This window comes from Pelobates fuscus, chromosome 5, assembly GCF_036172605.1.
Source record: "Pelobates fuscus isolate aPelFus1 chromosome 5, aPelFus1.pri, whole genome shotgun sequence".
Classification (NCBI taxonomy): Eukaryota; Metazoa; Chordata; class Amphibia; order Anura; family Pelobatidae; genus Pelobates; species Pelobates fuscus.
In genome coordinates this window covers 194874041-194898263 of record NC_086321.1, presented here as the reverse complement: position 1 = coordinate 194898263, position 24223 = coordinate 194874041, and the positions used below count along the sequence as shown (strand labels likewise).

General features: G+C 42.6%; 1 protein-coding gene and 1 long non-coding RNA gene across 2 annotated transcripts in view; one reads left to right on the top strand and one right to left on the bottom strand.

The window, feature by feature from the left end:
* SPTLC1 (serine palmitoyltransferase long chain base subunit 1) overlaps nucleotides 1-13533 on the bottom strand; it is an 85062-nt gene extending 71529 nt beyond the window's left edge. The window contains exons 1-3 of the mRNA XM_063454932.1: nucleotides 13427-13533; nucleotides 10800-10907; nucleotides 4302-4396 (exon numbers count right to left, since the gene is read on the bottom strand). Of these exons, the coding sequence (XP_063311002.1) occupies nucleotides 4302-4396; nucleotides 10800-10907; nucleotides 13427-13480 (257 nt within the window). The 5' untranslated portion in view covers nucleotides 13481-13533. The remainder of the gene's footprint in view (nucleotides 1-4301; nucleotides 4397-10799; nucleotides 10908-13426) is intronic.
* The window catches only part of LOC134611259 (uncharacterized), a 1028750-nt gene that overhangs the window by 404716 nt on the left and 599811 nt on the right, over nucleotides 1-24223 (top strand). The window lies entirely within an intron of this gene.

Genomic DNA, 24223 nt, shown 5'->3' with positions numbered 1-24223 from the left:
GAAAAGTTGTCCATACAGCGAAAAAAATAAAAACAGATTCAGACACAGGGAACTGGAGAGATCTGAAGATGAGAGGGGGGCTACGCAAAGTTTGGTTAAAAACAAAAAGGGGGGGGGAGGATATACGCAACGGATGGTTAATAATTTTTAAAAACTGAAGAAAAAAAAGTGGGGGGGGTCTAATGTCTCGAGCGCTCGTATTTCAAGACACGCTATGGTTATTTTCACTCTATATGTACTTTCACTCCTTCATGTACACCCTTGTTCTGCTTATGCGTGTTAAATATGGGCTGCTGGAATTTGGGGGTGGAGGGCAGGTGGATTCGCAGGCATGAAGGCCCTGGGTGAGGGGTGGGAGATTTACTTGGAGGGACAGGTCCCGTTATCAATGCATGTCTGTTCAACAGTATGGTTTAGTTACCATTTCCTACTGTGGCTATCGAAGTATTCAATGGTTATTATGGGGGAACCCGTTGGGGTCGGCTTGATTCGTTACACAGTTATTGTGCTGAGGAGAGGAGTCTAGACCACTTCCCTCTATTCACTCTGAGTGTCTGGTTCTATTGGTGGGGTGTTAGGGGTTGCCGTGCCTAGGTCTGGTTATCAGGCCGGCACCCCAACAACTCTTATCACTTGGACTTCCCCCTGAACTCCTGGGGGGGTAGTAACCGGTGCGCTTCTTGCCCGGTTTGGGATACCTCTCTGGTGTCTCCTTTTACACTTTTCTAGACTTCTTTTCTGCTCACTCTTCTTCCCACTTCACTACTGTACATTGTGCAGCTTCCCTGGTTGCCCTCGGTCCCGTCCACGGGGGGCTGGGCGCAAACGGGAGACCCTCCCTATCGTTTTCTCTTTCCTCTACTTCTAGTGGTCCCCTTGGGGGAAGGAATGGGTGTGCCTGTGGTACCCGCACCTAGGCGAGTGTAGCAGACCTGAACAGTGTCAGTGGTGTGTGTGTGGACACGGCCTATAGCCCGTCCCTTCTGTCTAGCCTTACCATGAATTGTAGGGGCTTAAATATCCCGGAACAACACTCGCACTTATTGAGGACCTTAAGGAAAGATCATGCATCAGTGGCCCTCTTACAGGAAACACGTTTCCTTGAGGGCGCGTTCGAGACTTCGGAACTGCCAGGGGTTGCCGATTTAATGGCAGCGAATCTGCAATTTTGGGAACTCTGGCGTATGGTTGATCAGGATGGCAGGTTCCGCTTTGTAAAAGGTAACATTGCTGATAATATTTTGATCTGGGAAGCGCACAAGAGTGGCATTCGGGATACGCTCATCTGAATGGCCTCTGTTAAAAAGAAAGAGATGCTCAGACAGATGGAGGAATTGCACAACACCGTATCCCGTCTGGAATCTCAGCACAAATGAACACAGCTTATGGAAGTATACAGGGAATTATTGCAGGCCAGACGCCAGGTGGCGGAACTCCTAACACGTCGTCATCTTCGATCACTCCCACATTCTAAAGGTGCAAAGAACCGCGTCAATTGACGCCTATCTGCAGACGTTCGTAATGGAGACGGTGTCCCCTGCAGCAGCGGTGGTCATAGACGGTCCGCTCACTAAAGAAGAACTTTCAGCTACGCTGAAGATGACTAAAGTAGGCAAAGCGCCGGGCCCTGATGGGGTCTCTGCTTGTTATTACAGAATTTTCAGCAGAACTTATACCACGGCTAACAAAGGCCCTGAACGCCGTGGCAGATGGTGGGAAGCTGGGTGCGGAATCACTGGCGGCTACGATCGTGGTCCTGCTTAAACCGGGTAAGGTCCCTGCGGCAACTATCGCCCAATATCCCTGCTCAAAGTAGACGTCAAACTCTTCACAAAAGGTCCTGGCGACTAGATTGCAGTCAGCTTTACCACACTTGATCCACATGGATCAGACTGGCTTTATCCCTGGCCGAGAGGCACAGTACAGCAGTTTACGACTTCTTGCTATACATCATGCAAGACAATCGAATCAACACATGCTTTTGTTGTCCACGGACACTGAAAAGGCCTTTGACCTCGTTAATTGGACCTACATGATGGCCATACTGAAGTGGTTGGGGTTGGGCCCGAGATTGCTCAATTGGGTAGCTCCGTTATACAGCATACTGTGCGCCTCGGTATGGTTGAATGGGGCCCTGATTGTGGACTTTACCATACGCAACGGTACATGACAAGGCTGCCCGCTCTCTCTGATGCTTTTCGCCATGTCCCTGGAAGCTTTACTTTAGGCGCTTCACCAAAACCCGGACATTCGTTGCTTTACATGGCAGGGAGTTGTTCATAAGGTTGCTGCTTAAGCAGATAACCTTTTCTTTGTGATGAACCCAAGGGTCACTCTGCCGTGTCTCTTGTTAGAATTTGAGAGGTTTGGTACACTATCCGGATTCAAGCTTAAAGGGACACTCCAGTGCCATCAAAACAATCAGTTTTCCTGGCACTGCAGGTCCCCTCTCCCTCCAACTCCCACATCCCCGGTTGCTGAAGGGGTGTCCCTCGGCAGTGGCTGCTCGCCGCTGCTCCTCCTCCTCTTCCATACGTCAGCCGGTGGGCGAGACTGATCCCGCCCGCCGACTCAGGAGATCTAATGCGCATGCACGGCAATGCCGCGCACGCGCATTAGAGCGCTCCATAGGAAAGCATTGAAAATGCTTTCAATGCTTTCCTATGGGGAATTGAGCAACGCTGTAGGTCCTCACACAGTGTGAGGATGTCCAGCGACGCTCTAGCACAGAAAACCATTGCTATAGACACGGAAGTGCCCTCTAGTGGCTGTCTAGTAGACAGCCACTATAGGAGGAGTTAACCCTGCAAGGTAAGTATTGCAGTTAATTAAAAACTGCAATAATTACAGTTGCAGGGTTAAGGGTAGTGGGAGTTGGCACCAAGAACACTCCAATGGGCAGAAGTGGTCTGGGTGCCTACAGTGTCCCTTTAACCTCACAAAATGTGAAGTTTTGAACGTAATTTTCCCTACCAATGAATATGCAGCATTGGAGGCGGATTTCCCATTACATTGGTGCTATGGTAAAATGAAATACTTGGGGGATTGGCTAACCACGGATCCACGGTTATTATACCATCGCAATTTTCTCCCCTTGCTGAAGACAGTCTTAGCTGATCTGCGAAAATGGTCGTACCCACATATGTCCAGGCATGGCAGAGGGGCTGTAGTTAAGCTGAACGTACTCCCAAGAGAGCTATTACTCTTCCAGATGATCCTGCTTGCCCCCCTTTTACAAATTTAAGTTTAAAATAGACCAAATGGAAACATTCTCTAAATCAGCTATACTTTTAGTTCAGCTTACGTTTTACGCCTTAAAGGAACACTAGGGTCAGGGAACATAAACATGTATTCCTGACCGTATAGTGTAAAAAAACACCATCAAGCCCCATCTTTTATTCAAGACTGCAGTTGTTGCCTCTGGCCTTGATCTGCCTGCATGACTGACATCATCAGAAGTGATTCTGTGAGCAAATCACAATGCTTTCCCATAGGATTGGTTGTGGCTGTCAAGTAGGGAGGTCGGGGGCAGAGCCAGCACAAATGAAGCACAGCCCTGGCCAATCAGCATCTCCTCATAGAGATCCATTGAATCAATACATATCTATGAGGAAAGTTCAGTGTCTTCATGTAGAGGGTGGAGACACTGAATGTCAGCACTGCCCCAAGAGGCACCTTTAGCAGCCATCTGATGAGTGGCCAGTGGAGTTATCCCTAGGCTGCAATGTAAACATTGCAATTTCTCTGAAAAGACAGTTTTTATTGCAAAAAGCCTGAAGGGAATGATTCTACTCAACAGAACAAATACCATAAGCTGTAGTTGCCTTGGTGACTATAGTGTCCCTTTAAAATTGGATTCTCACTTTAGTAAATAACCCTGTGATTGTGGAATGTCTTTCATTATTACTTTGATTTTGGTTTTCTTGGAGTGAAACAGAGTCTACCGGAATCCTGCCTATACCTACATTTACATAATGTTTTCCGTTGGCTGTGAAGTATGGTATATTTTTTGTTGGTATTATAAATCAAAGTAGATCTTTATATAGACTGCTAGCAAGACGTCTAAGATATACAGTGGAAAAGACCAGAGATTCTATTCAATAAAACTAAATTTTGCAATTCAGTTTTCACTTCACTACAATTTGATATTTAGTGAATAAACCCCCAAGTAAAGGAAGTGATATTAACAATGTTTTACTTGGCTAACGGCAAATTTGAAATGCCTTCATCTACTGCACCTGTACATCACTCAAACTCTTGAAGTATATTTAACTATACGAAAAAAGGGACATGTCACCTACCCAGACACAATATTATAGGTGAGTGATGGATGATCTTTAGAGAGAGGTGGAACAAGCGGCTCTGGATGCCATTCATCAATCAACTCTTCTTTCTCCTGAACAATCAAGAAAAACAAAGCATGTTAAGCATATGTCAATCATTTATTTTAAGAAAGCAGTGAAAATCACATTGGTTTCACTGCAAATAAACAAAAGTGAAATCTGAAGCAGCAACATGTATTCCCCTAGCTACAACAAATTCTTCCACAAAAGGAAACTAGGTACCATAATAACTACAGTGCCAGAAGTCTGTACACCAAAAATCTGTCAGAACAATAACATATGGTTTTACACTGACCTTGCCGTGTCAGATGACCATGGTCATTCCAGTCTGAGTTGGTGTGATAGAAAACGAAGTTTATACTTCTTACTTATTATAACAACTCATACCAGGTTAAAAGAATATCCACTAATTGAGAACCATCAGGTGACACTCAGTCACTGAATATTCTTTAAAATTGGTATGAGTTGGCATAATAATGCCGAAGTTTGAATGCTACAATATATCGATTTCTAATCATTGCTAATATGTGCAGAAAGAAAATGTATTAATGTTAGAATATTCACTGGTTACAACATAGAAATCTAATCATACGCCCGGCGTAATGGTTTTCAAAAACAGTTTTGCACAAATGATTAGAACTAGAGCTTTTAAAACTCCCGTCATATGGTCAATAATACTACGCCGTATATACAGAGAGAATGGGTGGGCAGCAGACTTCTGCCACCTACAGGCGTGAAGAGGCTAAAAGTGAGTATATGACCTAAAACCTATTAGCAATGTGTGACTCTTTCATTGCATTTCTACATTTACACCACTGCAACTGAATACAGCTAGATAAACACAACAAACAATGTTTTGGAGCAGTTGAAATCTACTGACAACTTTGAATATCAGTTCAAGACCAATGTTAGAACATTATAAATCAAATCCAAACATCAAATTATGAAACATTCACACACACATTCAGAAGATTTATTTTGGTTATTTGAAAAGCATTGAAAGGATCCTTGAACAAGCGAGTTCTCAAAGACCAATTTGAATAGGAAAGATAACAATGGTACACAGCAAAATGAAGTTGGTAAGAAAGGTGAAATGTAAGTCAGACACTAAACATACAGGACATGTATAGAAGTGATTGAAGCAAAGATTTATTGATATGCTGCATTTGTGAGGTCGATGAAAGCCAATTTAAAAATGATGGACCTTACAATGACCACATAGGTCCTTCAACAGGTATTCATTTTAATTGATTTCCAAGAGAAAACAATAAAGGTAATTGTGTTGTGAGGTCAACTTTTTAGCACTAATCCACAACGTGTATGCATAAAGGACACACATATGCTGTGGTGCGTTACATTGGCAATCATTTCATCAGAACATAGCATTTATATGCAGTATATCTCAAACTTCGGGATTTATTCTTGTGTAGACAACTAGAACACTGCAAAATCTATGTGAGGATGTATAATACATGTTTATTTGTAGCCCAAGTAAGTTATTAAACCTTTCTAAGCGGTTTGAAACATTAAACTGGCAGAGCACCCTACCAGTGTATTCCCTAGAGAAGTTAGACTCTGCATTAACAGAGCTTGATTTGATAAAAAAAAGTTTTCTTTTGCCACTCACAGCAACTTTAAACCATACCCTCTCTGTTGTACAAACAAACACACATAAAACATACATAATTAGCCACTAAAACATATACACACATTTACACGTAATGACAGACATTCATATACACACACACTATCCCCTCTCTCCTACTGATCAAATGTTTATGTTAGTGAAGAGGTGATAGGGACGTTTGCAGCACTGAAGAGAGAAGAAGAAAGGAATGAACAGAACGGCCACCATACAAAAAGATGTATGAAGGTGGGGGACTGCTCATCCAATGTTCTATACCCCTTAGGTAGTAGTATTCACAATGAAAAGGGGAGAGCACAAACATAAAACAAAACAAAAAAGTATACTAGGAAAGTATACAATGAAAAAGACATGGGTATTGAACCCTTTAATAGAACAACATCTGTATGTAGTAGTAAAATTGGCTTCACTGTTAGCCAAAGGGCAATGCACCTAATGAGGTGTGTATGTGAGTGAGATTAGAGACTCACGGGTGCTGAGTGAGTGAGGTAAGTGCTCACTAGTGTTAACTAGAACACATGCAGTAGGTAAATGTTAGAGACCAGTAGGTAGAAAGGTCACTACAGAGATGCATACAAATATGTCATACTCAAAGCATAGTAATATTACCAGGAATCTAGCCAAAAGGGCTGAGGGTTATGGTAGATAGGGATATAGTGTAAGCCTTAGTAGGTAAGGTACCCCTGGAGATGGTAGGGTAGTAGTTAGCACAGGCTACAATGCTAGTGTGGAAAAAGGCAGTAAGTCCAAATGGCTAGTTGAGCAAGTACAAACGTGCCCCACGGGGCGTGAAAGTGTAACTTATTGCCGAGAGCAAAACTCCAAGGACACGCCAAGCCCACACCTTGCGTAGCCCTAAACTTGCTAACTAACTCCCTTAAAACCAGGGAACCAGGAAACACTACCTGCTGCTTCAAGGCAGCCTCAAGGCTATCCCTAGCAATACACCCCACTCGCCCGAGGTATTCCTAGATAGTCATAAAGCGGACAAAAGCATAGTGGTATAGCCAGGAATCTGGCCAAACGGGGCTGAGGGTTATGGTAAATAGGGATATAGTGTAAGCCCTAGTAGGTGAGGTACCCCTGGAGGGGGTAAGATAGTTGTTAGCACAGGCTACAGTACTCGTGTGGAAAACGGCAATGGGTCCAAATGGCTACTTGAGCAAGTACAAACGTGCCCCGCGGGGCGTAGAGGTGTAACTTATTGCCAAGAGCAGCAACTTCTAGATCACGCCAGACCAACACCTTATGTAGCCCTAAGCTTCCTAACTATCTCCCTTACAGCCAGGGAACCAGAGAGCACTACCTGCTGCTTCAAGGCAGCCTAAAGGCTATCCCTAGCAGAATTCCCCACTCGCCCAAGGTATTCCTAGGTTGTCATAGAGCGGACTGCTAGTGTTCTAGAGTCATAGAGAGGAAAATAAAAGTGACCAAAGTGGATCAAAAAAACGTTTGCCACTAGTGGCATAGGGTGAAGGTTTGAAGTAGCCTCTATCCCTGCTACCACGCTGGTCAGCAGAGCAGAACTGTGTGTATTTACCTAGCTACTGTCCGAACCAAACGTGTCATTTAAAATTGTTTTATATGTTTAATACTACACACACTTATGCCACACAGGTCTGAAGGGCCCAACATTGTTCCTGCACGCTCAACTCTCACACACCTGCTATAATTAAGAAGCTAACTAACATCACGCTTTCAGAACATAGTCTTTACCTGCCTGTTTTACTTAGACATACCAGCATGACATACCTAGTTCTCATTAGCGTTAACCACTAGACTTTCCTTATAAAAATTGTGCTGTTATTGAGTGCCATGCTGTTGTCCTATACTATTGCCCTGGGTGTGCCTGCCCATGCTGTCGTGGCGGTGCGGGATCTTTTTTTACGGCATGCACAATAGCCATTTAGGTTAAGCCTCAGGGCTAATACTAGGCAGCTGTTTTTGTTATTTATCTTTGATAATTACGTTCTCTGCTTCATATTTTGTATAGATACAGTGGCTTAACCCCACAACTTAATTTCAACATGATAACACTTATAACATTAAGCCTCTTATTTTACTACATTTCTGTCAGTAGGTAGTTAGCTCTCACTTCTCCTTCTGGTACCGGGCGACAACGCTTTGCAGGGACTCTATGCGGCATAAGCTGCACGCCACAAGCGGACTCACAAACGACCTAATGCAACCAGGGTATAAGCCAGATATACCTCTTACCAGCGTGATCGTTGATTTAAGAGCCTGATTTAAAAGCCTGATTTAAAAGCCTGATTTAAAAGCCTGATTTAAAAGCCTGATTTAAAAGCCTGATTTAATAGCCTGATTTAATAGCCTGATTTAAAAGCCTGTTTTTCTAAGCATGATTTAAAAGCCTGATTTAAAAGCCTGTTTTCTAAGCCTGTTTTCTAAGCCTGTTTTCTAAGCCTGTTTTCTAAGCCTGTTTTCTAAGCCTGATTTATATGCCTGATTTATATGCCTGATTTATATGCCTGATTTATATGCCTGATTTATATGCCTGATTTATATGCCTGATTTATACGCCTGTTTTATACGCCTGTTTTTCATGCATATTACGTCTTTACAACTTACAAAAAAAGTGCATTGTCTACTTACCCCTACTGTAACTAATGTCTTGAAACCTGCATATGGAATGCCGTTGGGGTACCACATGTATGCCTGTGACTAATATACGCACTACAAAAATAAAGAATTAAAAAAAAAAAAAAAAAACGTTTGCAGCACTATCAATAATGCCAAGCAAGTAGAATGCTGTATCTGTGTCATCTAATATTTACACTTCCTTTATTGCAAATTCTGTTTAATTTATCATTTCTTATTTCCTTCTCTGTTAAAAGCTTGCTAGACCCTGCAGGAGCCTCCTCTATGTAATTAAAGTTCAATTTACAGAGCAGGAGACAAAAACTTTTATTTATTTTTAATTCTTTATTTGTGTAGTGCAGAAGACCATTTACATAAACATTTCTCTTGAGTATACATAGATCAACTGAGAAGAGTTAGCGATATATGAAATGTCAAGGGAATTTTTATAATAAAAGGAAATACAGGAGCATAGTTCTAATAATAATAATAATAATAATAATAATAATAATAATAATAGTAGAAACATATTAAACATGTAAAGATGTTATTGAAAACCATAAAACTGCAGATAAGTAAATAAGACAATGACCACTTGGTGCTCAGAGCGGGTTGATGCATACAGGCAAGTAGAGCACTATAATAAAGGAACATAGCTTAGTCATGAGAAATATTGTGCACTGCGAAAGTAACAAGAATATAACCAAGCTGCAGGTGAGAGTCAAGGGGAACTTAACCAATGCCTATGGAAGGAGTTTAGGAGTTTTCCGGCCTTGATGCCAGAAACCATGTTGAGGCCCCTCCACCGAGCCTAAGTCTCCAGACAGTCTGGCTTATTGCCATTCGAGTAATCCAGTCCATGACCAGTGCACGCATCTGCAGGCTCTTGGTCTTGTACCCACGGTATAGTAAGGTGGAGTTAGTGGGGAGTTTTTACTGCGGTAGGTGTGATGGCCCTCTTGTTTGCTAGGCCTCGGTTTGCAGGCAGGCTGGAGTACCTGGCTAGGAGACCACTCCAACACACCAGAGGGGACCTGGATAACCCCAACCGGTCCAAAGAGGGTGGGAACAGGGCACTTTGTTTAAAAGCTCCAAATCAAGGCAGAGTATCGGCTGCCTTCCCGTACTTGAGTGCAGCTGTAGGCCGCAAGGAAGTACAGCATAGGCCATATTCGTCGCCTGCAGACCAGAGAGTGCCAAAGTATCGACCGTGAGTGATAAGCTTTTAGTCAAAAAGCAGGGTTTTATGCACAATTTGAGGCTTAATAACACGAATTCCCTGAGGAGCACCAGCATCATGCGACTGTCTTTTTTGGCTGTCAGGCCCCGCCCCCCGAGACAAAAACTTTTAAAGTGAGTAACATCTGATTGAAAATGAAACCATTTTGTTTTGTCTATGCAGCACCACCCACACCTCCCCTTGCTATGACTGACACAAGCATGCATGAACACAAACTTATTTCATTTTCAATTCAGATGTAACTTATTTTAAAAGTTTGTATCTCCTGCTCTGTAATTTGAACTTTAATTACATACAGGAGGGTCCTGTAGGGTCTAGAAAGGTATTAACAGAGCAGGAGAGAAGAAACTATGCATTAAACAGAAATTGTAATAAAAGAAGTGTAAACATTAGATGACTCTTTACAGGAAGTGTTTAGGAAAGCTGTGCAAGTCACATGCAGGGAGGTGTACCTAGGGCTCCATAAACAAAGTGATTTAAATCCTAAATGTCAGATAATTGTGCAGTGAGACTGCAGGGGAATGATCTACACGCCATAACTACTTCATTAAACTAAAGTTGGTTTGGTGACTATAGTGTCCATTTACTTTTATAATAGAGACTTAATCTACAGGTCATCTATTCTCGTTTGTATGGGGACCTCATCAACCTATTGTTCCTGTAACATTTTTTCATTGTCTCCTTTGTTGTTCAATTTCCCCCTTTATAATACAATTTATAATATGGCAAAGCACTGAGGAATAAGTTAGCACTATAGAAATGTCAATAATAATTATTTTGGCAAATCAATATTTGAGCGTACTGTGGTATAGGGAACGTCAGGAAGTGTAACTACAGAAACCAAATTATTGTGGACATTTGCTTTGTTTCTGATTAATATACTGTACAAGTTCAAAATAATGGGGATATGGGGATTCACTGGAAGTCAGTTTTACAGACCCAGAGCCACCAATATATCACATTTATAAATCACCTTTTCTGTGAGATCTGATCGTTCCTGCAATTTATAAGTCTTGGAGAATATAAGTCGTATAATCCATAAGATCAAAAATCCTTCCAGTATTAAATGATACGCAGGTGCCTAAAAGGAAATGTACATTAAAACTGTGATTACGATGGAAAATAAACTGCATAGTTATCAAATATGATCAAAGCTATCCTCCTAACTGTGAAATGTTGAGAATTCAAATGGAATTTCAAACTAAAATCTAAAAATAACTTTGAATTCCTGACAAATCAACCTTTAAAGCGGCACTGTCATGGCCGAATCCCGTTTTTTGGTTTTTTTTAGTCCCCCCTCCAGACTCCACTACATCTAATTGACCCCCTCAAATGCCCCTAAGCCCCCATAATACCTAGTTTTAAAACTTTATTTTCTGCCCCGACCTAGGTCCTGGGCGCCGCCATCTTTGTGTGGGTAGATGAAGGCCCTGTGGGAAACGTCATCTGCCCACACTAGATAGCGCTGTGAGATTCACGCACATGCCCAGTTAAACACTTGGGCATGCGAACGGGAATTTCATCCATTCATTCGTCAGAAAGACGAATTAATTAATAGAAATGTCAGACGAACAAACAAACACTGAATATCGGTGTTCGTTTGTTCAGTTTATTACAAGGAGGGAGCTACCGGCGCGCAGCTCCCTCCTTGTAAAATGGAAAAATAGAAGCGGCAGGGAGCAGTGCAGCTTTTTTCCTCCGCCCGCCCCCACCCCTGAGCGGCGGGTGGGGGCCATAAAACCAATGAGGAGTGACCTATTGTCCTGTCCCCACCACTGAGCGGCGGGTGGGGGGCTCTAAATAGCAATGGGAGGGGACCTATAATCCTCCCCCCCCGCCCCCACCCCCACCCCTTCCTGAAGGTGAATAGTGGTCCCAAAGCCCCTAGTCCCCCCACCCAAAATAGAGATATAGCGAGTAGGGGGAAGAATTTACTAATACTAAGTAATCTTTAAATTTAGGTCTTTCAGCTTTTTGGTAGATAGCTCCCTAATACCATGGGAATTAGGGAGCTATCCACTAAGCGGCTGCAAGATGCAGCCGCAGCACGAATAGGATCGGAGTTTCATTCATTCGAATGAAATTCCGATCAGAACAAAGTCCCGAATTGCATCCTAACATGAATGAACAAACTGTTCTCATTCTGTTAGGACGCAATTCGGTAGTTTTGCCGGCGTTCAGTCTAAGTGACAGGACGTTCGGGAAAAGTATAAGGAAGCATCGCGGGATCACGGAGGAAAGGTAAGAATTGTGGGAAAATTTCTCTGACCATCGGAAATGAAGCACACTTTGCTCCTCTGCTGGTCAGAGATGGCTAAGCGTAGGAAACCTCCATAAGACAAATAGTCCCTACTTTGTCTTACGATTTAAAGAAAACTAGAGCAGACAGGAAGAAATGAAGAACAAATCCTGACAGAGGGAGAGAAGAGGAATCGATTAAAGTAAGGTAAGTTCGGCATGACAGTGCCGCTTTAATGAGTAATGCTTTTTGACTTACAGACATGGGAACAAGAGAGTACACCCTCTAAGAAACAGTTATGTCCTGATATTTAAAACCATATAATTCCAACAGAGTGTACTTTCTTTTTTCCCATGACTATGTTAAAATGGGGGAACACTGATGTTCCACTAATAGCGACTCTTTAAAAGTTAAACATGCCTTTGCAACTATTAACTCAATAAATCCAGTTCCTGTCACTACAATGTACACCATTGTGAAATCTCATGACTATATTGAGCTTTAATCGTTACATTTTAGCAAGGTGCGTTGACACAAGTTACACATGCCTTACATGAAGCAGTAGGGCCACAAAGTCTAATAGCCCAATAACAAGCATGGTTAACCTTTGGCTCTCTTCCGGTTATCAATTACTTTTCACATGACACAGCCAAGCATCAATGAAAAGTAATCCATGAACCAAAAGTTAGCAACCAACTCAAGTGAGGTGAACTCACTAGTCATTCCAAACAGTAGGGAGTTAGATTCTGAATGGTTACACTTGGTCTGAAAAAGCCAATCAGGAAAAACTATAACTCTGCTACAGGTAAATCTTGGCTATATTAGCCTGATATCTTGATTTTAATTGTGTCCATTCTGAATTTTTGTTCCCCTGAAAGAAACATTATAGGAATTTATTTCTAACAAAACATTGTCCCTCTCCCGCCGGCGGCAGTTTAAGAGTTTAAAAACACTTTGCCTCCTCAAACATAAGCGCCTGGGGGAACTTATTGCGCATGCACTGCTAGGGCGCATTAGGCCCTCGCTCCATAAGAAAACATTGAATCAATGCTTTCCTATGGGGACTTTCAAGATGCATGAGAACGCTTTAAACTCAGTGAAACAGCAGGAAGTTCCTCTGAAACTCTAATGTTTTACATTCCAGGGTTAAGGGGACAGTGCTCCACACCACCTCACTGGCATGAATGGCCTGGGTGTCTGTAGTGTCCCTTTAAATACTAATTCCCATTAGCAGCAGGCTGACCTATAAGGGGCAACTGCCTGTGTGTCTGGGCTGCTGATATGCTAAGCCAGCTGGGTCTCACACACACTGTGTTAATGAATGAGAGAAGCCCCAGAATTACCCAGAGCTCCCCGTGTACCTCATAGAATGCCTGCACCATCTCCACCAGAACCCACTGCTGGCTGGTCGCCATGTTGAGGCCGGAGCGACAGTTACAGAAAGAGGAACACTTCCTGGATCGAGTGTGTCACCGAGAGGAGGTGGGCGTGACTGCTTGTTGAAACTAGCGAAGTGATTGGCGGAGGCGAGGGAACGCGGTGACCTGTCAAGCAGTTTGACCACTGGCGTGGCGTTACGTCACCGGAGAAGGCGGGGCGCTGTTCTCATGCGCCAATGAGAGGAGAGGTGAAGTGTGTAGCGTAAAGGGTGAGGCGCAGAGCAGGGTGTGTTGGTGTTGCCATGGTCACGAGGTGCAGAAAGTAAGATTTCCTGTATTCCAGAACAGAGTGCATAGTTCAGATTCATAGCGCAGGAGAGCGCCATCTAGTGGTTTCACTGTGCCCACTGCCAGCACAGTCCCCACGGCTGAGGCTAATGAGGCCTAAACTATCCCTGGTCATTATCTGACAATTCAGGAATCACCCTGGCAGAGTGTCACAGCTAACTAGTAAGCACTCTTTGGGGTAGGATTTTAGTCTTGTTTAATGGAGGTTGTACCTTACAGAGCATCACTATTCCCAAAACTATCCTTCACTAGTATACACAATACACAGTTTGTCATTTTATGCCAGTCAGGTTAGGCAACTTGTAGGATTTTGTTTGTTTCTTTGCCTCTTTTTTTTTTTTTCTTTTTAACACACCCGTTTCCCTAGGATATAGACTACATATAAACTCACTAATTATCCTGATACGCACAGAGAGAGGGATGGTGAGACAACCACTACTATCTTGATTTGAACTAATTAACCTAGAAAAAAGAAAGTTGTCTTTCGAGTTATTGAAAGGAGCATAGCAGGCCTACTAGTAACGTCTAAGTTTATATTCTCCTGTTGTAACCCACACAATACATTACTGCAACGCAAGCCTTGAAAATACCAGGAAAGCGTGACCAGATGTGAAATTGTGTGTTAGCACCCCTCACACAGCATTGGCATTTTTGTGTCTTTGCCCACCTCTTTGTGTGGCTCTTATCCATTGTGTGTCTTTTAACTCCTCTTTACCCCCTTGTGTGTATCCAAACCCCTTCCGTATTCAGTGTTTATTAAGCCCCAGTGTGTGTATTTAAACCCCATATGTTACTTGCCCTTGCAAATGATGTGGAGTCTAACCCTGGTCCCCCAGCTAATTCTAGTCCTAATCTCCCCACTAAAAAAGGCCTCTCTTTTGTGCACTGCAACATCCGTAGTTTACTCCCTAAACTGAATGCTGGGTGTTCCCATTACAAACCAAAAATCATTGTGCTCTCAGAATCATGGTTAACAACTAAAATACCAGACACCGCCATTGCGATACCGGGTTATTCATGTTTTAGAAATGACAGCAAAGAGAGGAGGAGACATTGTTATTTATGTTGACAATTCCATAAAGTTTAGCCCCTTACTAAACTTTTGCCCTCCTGCCACCTTGATTTCCTTTCTGGCACAATTGAGATTCCGTGCAGTTAACACAATTAATCTCCTCCCCAACTTGCATAAACATTAAAAGCCATAACCATACCCTGCGCAATTGGATTCTCTCCACTTCTCCTTATAGCATCCAGGAGGCAGGCGTTCTCCCTAACAGTTTCAGTGATCACTGTTTAGTGTACTGCTTGCTCAAAATAAAGGCTACTAAATCCTCTCCCAAGTTTAAAATCACCAGGTTCTTCAAAAAATGTAATCTTGAATCCTTTCTTAATGAAATCAAGAACCTCCCATGGCACAGATTAAACGTTATCCCAGATATAGACTGTGCAGTTGAATTCTTTCAGTCCGGACTCCTACAAGTTTGGAATTTGCATACCCTGCTGCGTAAGGTGAGAGTAAAAGGAGCACATATGAACTGGATCACAGCTGACCTCATCCAAATGTACCAGTTTCGGGATTCATTGTGGTCAAAGTTCAAGTGTACTGGCTCTATGAACGATCACTGTACATATAGACAATGGCGAAATATATGCAAAAAACAAACAAAATTGGCCAAGGCCCAATATTTCTGTGAAAATATGAACAATAACCTATCAAACCCTAGAAACTTTTGCAAAGTCATAAATTACAAACTCCCCCAATCCACTCCTAGCCCTCCACTGTCAAAGTGGATAACCAAACCCTGCAACTTCCATTAGATGTAGCAAATGCCTTTAACAATTATTTTGTCGGATGCTCCACCACCTTGATTGCCAAGCTAATAAATGACACACATCCTGAAACTACACATGTGGATCAGGCCCCACTAAATTTGTAAAGACCCACTATAGACAAGTTCATTTTTAGACCTGTTCCTATTCGTGTCATTTAAAAAAAAAAAAAAAACCTTAATAATCTAAAAATGACAAACCAGTATGAACCTGATCAAATCCCAGCAATGCTGTTGAAGATCAGTGCACCAGCAATTGCTAAACCTGTCACAACCCTAAAAGATCGAATCCTTGGTGTCTGGATACATACCTAATCTTTGGAAGACTGCAAGAGTAGTGCCTATCCATAAAAGTGGTGACACTACTTTGGTTTCTAACTATCACCCAATATCATTGCTCCCAGTATTGTCAAAAATCTTAGAAAAATGTGTCCATACGCAACTATGTGAGTATTACCAACAATCTAACTATCTGACCCCAGATCAATCAGGTTTTCGCCCTAATCACTCCACTACAACTGCCCACTTAAAAGTTTGTGATGACATCCAAACTGGCATGGAACAAGGAGACCTAACTGGAGCTATTTTACTTGATTTTGCAAAGGCCTTTGACACAGTAGACCACGACATTCTACTGCACAAACTAAAAAACTCAGGTATTGGTGGTTATCCGCTGGTTTTGATCATATGTATCGGATCGCTCGCAGTATGTGTCCATTTCTTATAGCGAATCCCTCCCTCTCCCAGTCATGTGTGGTGTTCCCCAAGGTTCCATTCTCAGCCCCCTACTATTTACATTATTTATAAATGATCTGCCTAACGTCTGCAAATGTACACATGTATGCAGATGACACAGTAATCTATGCAAGCAAATCCGATCTACCACAGCTTGAGGCTGTACTCCAAGACCAGTTTACGGAGATAGAAAAGTGGATCGCAAAAAACAAAGTCTTCCTAAACACTGACAAAACTGTCACAATGATCTTTGGAACAGTACCTAAATTACACAAATTACACAATTCCCACCTATCCATCAAAACTAATTCAAATAGCAAAAAAGGGGGTATGATAGGTGCTCACTCCAATACACAATAAAGATAGGCTGCGGTACCTAATGCAAGGATTCCCATCCTTGTAACAAAAGAATACAAAAAAGAAGGAAAGGAACCGCGCCCCATACAGTGATTAATGTATAATATATTAAAATAGCACACTGACCGCAGTCCACTCTTTCAAAAACTTGGGTATGTTGTTAGACCGCAATCTATCTTTTGGCCTCCACATAGAAAAACTTGCATCTTAACTTTATCCAAAACTAGGTGCCATGTACATAAACAAATCCCGCCTAAGCCCTACAGAAAAGGAAAAGATTGTACAGCAAATGCTGATGCCAATCATTGATTATGGGGATGTAGTATATGCACCTACACCGAAATCCAACATTAATAAACTCAATACATTGTATAACTCATTCTGCCTATTTGTGCTACTATGTAACTACAGGACCCATCATGAGACATGCTAAAAGAACTAAACTGGCTGTCGCTGGAATCCAGACTCACCCTTCATCTTTCCAGCCTTGTGTTTAAGAGCTTTTATGGGAAGCTCCCACCCTACCTGAACACAATGCTTTCCCAGGCTGTTCCCACCTCCTATAATTTCCGATCCAGTACCAGTACCAGCACTCCTCTTCTGCAGTCTCCAGCTCTACCTCCAGTGATTTTTAGCAAGCATGTTTACCTGCGATCTCGAAATCCAGTCCTTCTTTGTATTGTAGAGCACATCCACTGCAAAACACTGGATTCCTTCAATTAAATGCTGCTACCAGCCATATTTGGTTGCAGGACCATGTTTTACTTGGTTATGAAGACTGAAGCGACTCTAGTGGCTGTCAAGAACACAGCCACTAGCTGCTTGCTTAACCGTTAAATGCAGGGCCGGTGCAAGTATTTCTGCCGCCCTAGGCAAAGATCCATTTTTCCTCCCCTTCATGTCACACACTCACTGACACACACACGCTGACACACATACACTCACTCACTGACACACACACATAAACTCACTGACAGACATTCACTCACTGACAGACACACAGACACTCACTGGCAGACATACACTCGCTCAGACACACACACTGACAGACATGCTAACTCACTGACAGACACTGACATACATACACTCACTGACAGACATACACTCACATACTGACACACTCACACAGACACTCACTGACAAACACTCACCTCGCTAGGGTCCAGTGTGAGGCAGCTCCTCACTCCTCCCGCTCACCGTTTAGTATGCCGGGGCCGGAATGACGTCATATTCTGGCTCCCGGCATCACAGAGGGCACATGAGGGAGGAGTGAGAAGCTGCAAGAGGAGCCTCCCTCGCTGCCTGCCTGCTCCATCCCCCTCTCTTCCGGTCACTGGCATTTGATGGGAGAGCAGGCACCTGCCATCCAAGGTAAGAAGGTGCCTGCTCTGCCATACTGTGACAGGGCTCCTCTGGGTGCCCCCACCTGCGGGCGCCAGGAGGAGTGGCCCGGCACTGAGGAGGGGCGGCTCTAGAACCGCTCACCCAGTGCTGCAGTTCAAGACAGGGAGAGCCCACCAGGAAATATCACGGGCGCCCCCAGCAGGCCGGCGCCCTAGGCGAATGCCTAGTTTGCCTAACGGTGGCCCTGCTTAAATGTAAACATTGCCATTTTTCAAAAAACATTGTTTTACATTAAAGGGTGAAAAGTACAGGACCGCTGTAACCAGACCACATTATTCACATGAAGTGGTCTGGGGGTGACCTTAGTTGATCCACTTTTAACCCTTCTGTGTCTGTTCACCCTCCTGAGGCTTTATCTGGCCCATGCCATGACCTTACAGTGCCATCTCTGCCAAGGGAAATATCCTGGAGGCCTGGTGCTGCCATTGGAGATCCATATGTGACGCACACCCTTTGACATTGTACGGTCTCTGTACTAGACGTGTATTTATGCTCTGCCTCACTAAGGTACAGCCGTACAGTATTAAAATGTCCACTAATCAGGGGTCACTGTAATAAATATGGCTTTGACAGACACAGTTTGGAATATTTCAATAGTGGGGTGCATGTAGTTCTAGAGTCCATCCACTAAAGTTAGCTGTTGCCACAAATAGATGGTGCTAGGATATTGGATGCTGAGAGTCACCTAAATCATTTTTAATAAAGGTACCGTACCACAGTAACAGTGGACACCATAAATGAAAATAGTCAAGAGGTCAAAAAATCGACAAACTTCACTAATGAGGAAACACATGCCGGTTGTTCTGTAGTATAACTCAGCTATAAAGTGCGCTAGCTTGTCCTTGCATATATGCCTGCTGGCTTATGTTCCCCACTAGAAAGGTAAGTATGTGCTATGTAAAAACATATTTTAAGGTGAAGTTTAAAGAAAAGTTTCCCACAATGGAGTAAAATGGCTGCTAGAGGATAGTTAAACGAACGGCAGCCCACTCGCATTTCACTAGGTGATATCAGGATCCTCAGGAGTGCTAACTAGTGGTTTGTAACGGGACCCGCTGGCAGTAACCTGTCCAAGGGTGCCCGCTGTGTCCTGTAGGCAGCTACTGAAGGACTCGGCGCTTACTCCTTTCTCTTCTCTCCTGGCTTCGGTGTCCACCATTGGCGCCAGCCTCCACTTAGACGCCACGACGATAAGATGGCAGCTGCCATGTGGATGCCCGTGCAGCATTCAGAGAGCGCCGGGGAGGAGGGACTGGGGAATAGCCTAGATGGGCCCTGTCCCAACCCTTCCTTTATAGTCACTAGAGTGCTCTGCCTGCAGGGGGTGGGGCCGTCATATACCTTCCTCTGCCTATAAATACCCAAGCACTGCACTTGGTTAGTGCTTGGTTGTTCTGGTGCTTGCCCCAGTCTTCTTGCATCCTGATCTTGTTTTTTGTTCATGATCATACTACTTGGCTTCTGACTTTTGGCTTTGACCCTGACCATGATCTCCCACCTTTGGCCTCTGGCATCCTGCTCCTTATTTGGGGATTTCCTGGCTTCTGACCTTAGGCTTGACTCTTGAGTTCGCTCCTTTGTTGCCAGCCTTAACCATCGGACCACCTGAAACTGCTTCCTGTCTGTTCCTTTCTGGCTTCATCACTTTCTCTGTAAATAAAGGCACACATGCCCTAATAGATCTCCCAGGTTACCTTATCACTCTTAGGCACCTGGGAAGGTCGTGTCCACTGAAACTGAGTTCATATCTAAACAAACCAACTGTTAGGTTGTGTTATAACAACTAAGACACTACACTATGTAACTGTCAGGAACTACAGAGACTTACTCAACAGGTGGCAGCACTGACTCAATCCGTTCAAAAACTACAATCCAGTCAATATACCCTTCATCTACTTTAGCAACAGAAGGTTGAATCCACACCGTTACCTGCTTCTCCGCCTGCCCCAGCTCCTCCTTCTATGCATCCTGCTATCTCAATGCCATACAAAATTACTGGTAGAAGGCCTGATCTAAGAACTTTAATCACTGCCTGTGAACTAATTCTCACCTTTAAACCACACACTTACTAAATGATTATATAGTTACATACCTGAAAAGAGACTTGTGTCCATCAAGTTCAGCCTTCCTCACATATGTTTTTGCTGCTGATCCAAAAGAAGGCAAAAAAAAACCTATTCTGAAGCGCTTCCAATTTTGTAACAACTAGGAAAAAAATCCTTCTTGACCCAAAAATAGCAGTCAGATATCTCCTTGGATCAAGCAGCTATTACCCCACTATTTAGAAATTATATCCCTGTATGTTATGTTTTTGCAAGTATTTATCCAGTTGCAGTTTAAACTGTATGGACTCTGATAAAACCACCTCTTCAGGCAGAGAATTCCATATCCTTATTGCTCTTACTGTAAAAAAAAACTTTTATTTGCCTTAGAGGAAATCTCCTTTCTTCCAGTCTAAATGCGTGACCTTGTGTCCTATGTATAGCCCTGTTTATGAATAGATTTCCAGATAATGGTTTGTACTGGCCCCAAATATATTTGTATAATGTTATCATATCCCCTCTGAGGCGCCATTTTTCCAAACTAAAGAGATTTAAATTTTTTAACCTTTCCCCGTAACTAAAATGCTCAATTTTGTAGCTTGTATCTGCACTTTTTCATGCCATGATACCCGTCTTAAGAACAGGTGCCCAAAATTGCACAGCATAATCAAGGTGTGGTCTTACCAGCGATTTATAGAGAGGCAAAATTATATTTTCATCCCGAGAATTTATGCCCCTATTTATACATGACAAAACCTTACTGGCCTTAGCAACTGCAGATTGACATTGCATATTGCTGCCTAATTTGTTGTCTATAACAATTCCCAAATCCTTCTCGTGTGTGGTTATCCCTACTTCACTACCATTTAGGGTGTAAGTTGCTTGTGCATTCTTGACCCCAAAGTGCATAACTTTGAATTTCTTTACATTAAATTTCATTCCATTTTTGTGCCCAGTCCCCCAATCTATCCAAATCCCTCTGCAGCAAAGCAATATCCTGCTCACATTTTATTACTTTACAAAGTTTTGTGTCATTTGCAAACACTGAAACATGACTTTCACTGCCTATTTCAAGATCATTTATAAATTTGTTAAATAGAAGCGATCCCAAAACAGAACCCTGAGGGACACCACTTACTACTTTTGTCCAAGCTGAAAATTTACCGTTAATGACAACTCATTGTATTCTATCCTTAAGCCAATGTTCTACCCAAGAACAAGAATATTCATCTAGACCAATTTCTTTTAGTTTGAAGACTAAACTATTGTGAGGATCAAATGCCTTGGCAAAATCCAAGTAGATCACATCCACTGCATCACCCTGATCTATACTTCTACTTACTTCTTCATAGAATGTAATTACTGTATATACTCGAGTATAAGCCGAGTTTTTCAGCACATTTTTTGTGCTGAAAAACCCCAACTCGACTTATACTCGAGTCACTGTCTGTATTATGGCAATTTACATTGCCATAATACAGACTGGGGGCTGTGTGCGTTTACTTACCTCTCCTGCAGCTCCTGTCAGCTCCCTCCTCCTCCGCGCCGGTCCAGTCAGCACGCAGCTCCTGTCAGCTCCCTTCTCCTCCGCGCCGGTCCAGTCAGCACCTCTGTCAGCTCCCAGTGTAAGTCTTGCGAGAGCCGCAGGGTCATAGTGCGGCTCTCGCGAGACTTACAGTGTGAGCTGACAGAGGTGCTGAACGGACCGGCGTGGAGGAGGAGGGAGCTGACAGGAACTGCAGGAGAGGGAAGTAAACTCTCTGCCAGCCCCTCTCCTACACAGTGCCCATCCACTGGACCACCAGGGAGTGAGAGCCCCGAAAATAAACATTTAAATAATAATACAATTAAAATAAAATAACATTTTAATAATAATAATAAAAAAAATAAAATAATTAAAAAAAAAAATAATAAAAATGCCCACCCCCCACCAAGGCTCTGCAACACACACACACACACTGCATCACACTGCATTCATACACATACACTGCACTCATACACACACACTGCACTCATACACACACACTGCACTCATACACATACACTGCATTTATACACACACTGCACTCATACACACTGCATCACACACACTCACACTGCATTCATACACACACACACTGCACTCATACACACTGCACTCATACACACACACTGCACTCATACACACTGCATTTATACACACACTGCACTCATACACACACTCACACTGCATTCATACACACACTGCACGCATACACACACTGCACGCATACACACACACTGCACTCATACACACACATTGCACTCATACACACACACTGCACTCACACACACTCACACTGCATTCATACACACACTGCACGCATACACACACTGCACTCATACACACACACTGCACTCATACACACACACTGCACTCATACACACACACTGCATCACACACACTCACACTGCATTCATACACACACTGCACGCATACACACACTGCACGCATACACACACTGCACGCATACACACACTGCACTCATACACACACATTGCACTCATACACACACATTGCACTCATACACACACATTGCACTCATACACACACACTGCACTCATACACACACACTGCATTCATACATACACACTGCATTCATTATATACACACACTGTAAATAAATATTAAATTCATATATTTTTTTTAGGATCTAATTTTATTTAGAAATTTACCAGTAGCTGCTGCATTTCCCACCCTAGTCTTATACTCGAGTCAATAAGTTTTCCCAGTTTTTTGGGGTAAAATTAGGGGCCTCGGCTTATATTCGGGTCGGCTTATACTCGAGTATATACGGGTAGGTTAGTGTGACATGACCTATGTTTCATAAAACCATTTTGATTATTTCTTATAACAAAGCTTTTTCCAATGAATTCCTGAATATCTATCCCTTAGTAGCCCTTCAAATATTTTCCCAGTCACAGAAGTTAAGCTCACAGGTCTATAATTTCCAGGCAAGGATTTTGAACCCTTTTTAAATATAGGAACGACATCTGCCTTCCTCTAATCCTCCTGTACAATACCTGGGGGAAAAAAGAATCTTGAAAATGTTCACTTATTTCCCCACTTAGCTCCTTAAGTACTCGTGGGGGAATACCGTCAGGCCCCGGAGCTTTATTTATATTAATTTCCTTTATAGTTGTAACACCTTGTCTTGAGTTATCCAGTCACAAGTTATCTGCAAGTTTTTTGCAGCAATCATTTGCATATCTCTTGCCATAGGATCCTCATTAATATATACTGAAGAAAAATAGTTATTTAAAATGTCTGCCTTTTCATTAGCTAACAGACCCATCTCTTTTTCCAGTGTACCTACACTTTCATTTTTTGTTTTTTTAGAATTGATGTACTTGAAAAAAAATTGGGGGTGGTTTTGCATATTTTTTTGCATATTTTGGCTATCAATTTCTCATTTTCTAGTTTAGCCACTTTAATTACCTTTTTCTTATTGGTTTCCTTATATCATATGTAGGATGCTCCTGATTTGTCTGATTTGAATGCCCATTTCTTATTTTTAATCTCTTGTTAAACCACATTGGTTTCAATTTGTTTCTTTTATATTTATTACCCAGTGGTACATACTGAGAAATGTACATTTTTTAATATTTATTTAATAGTTTCCATTTATCCTCAGTGTTTTTTTCACTAAGGAGTTTATGCCAGTTGATATGTTGTAGAGATGCCCTAATCTATTGAAATTGGCTTTTAAAAAAAATACGTTTTAGTATACCCCACATGCTTTTGCTTTTTGGGGTTTATTTTTTAAATTACCATATTGTGATCACTATTTCCCAAATGCTCCCCTACTTGAATGTTGGTCAAAAGATCAACATTGTTTGTTATAACGAGATCCAGACAACCATCCTTTCTAGTTGGTGCTTGTACCAGTTGTGACATGAAGGTGTCATTTAACACATTCAAAAACCTGATTCCCCTTGCTGAAGTACTAGTCACTCTATCCCAATTTATGTGTCAGGACCACTAGGAGACCCAACACGCAGGGTGTAATAGAAAAACGTATACCGGACCTTAGAATGGCCGGACT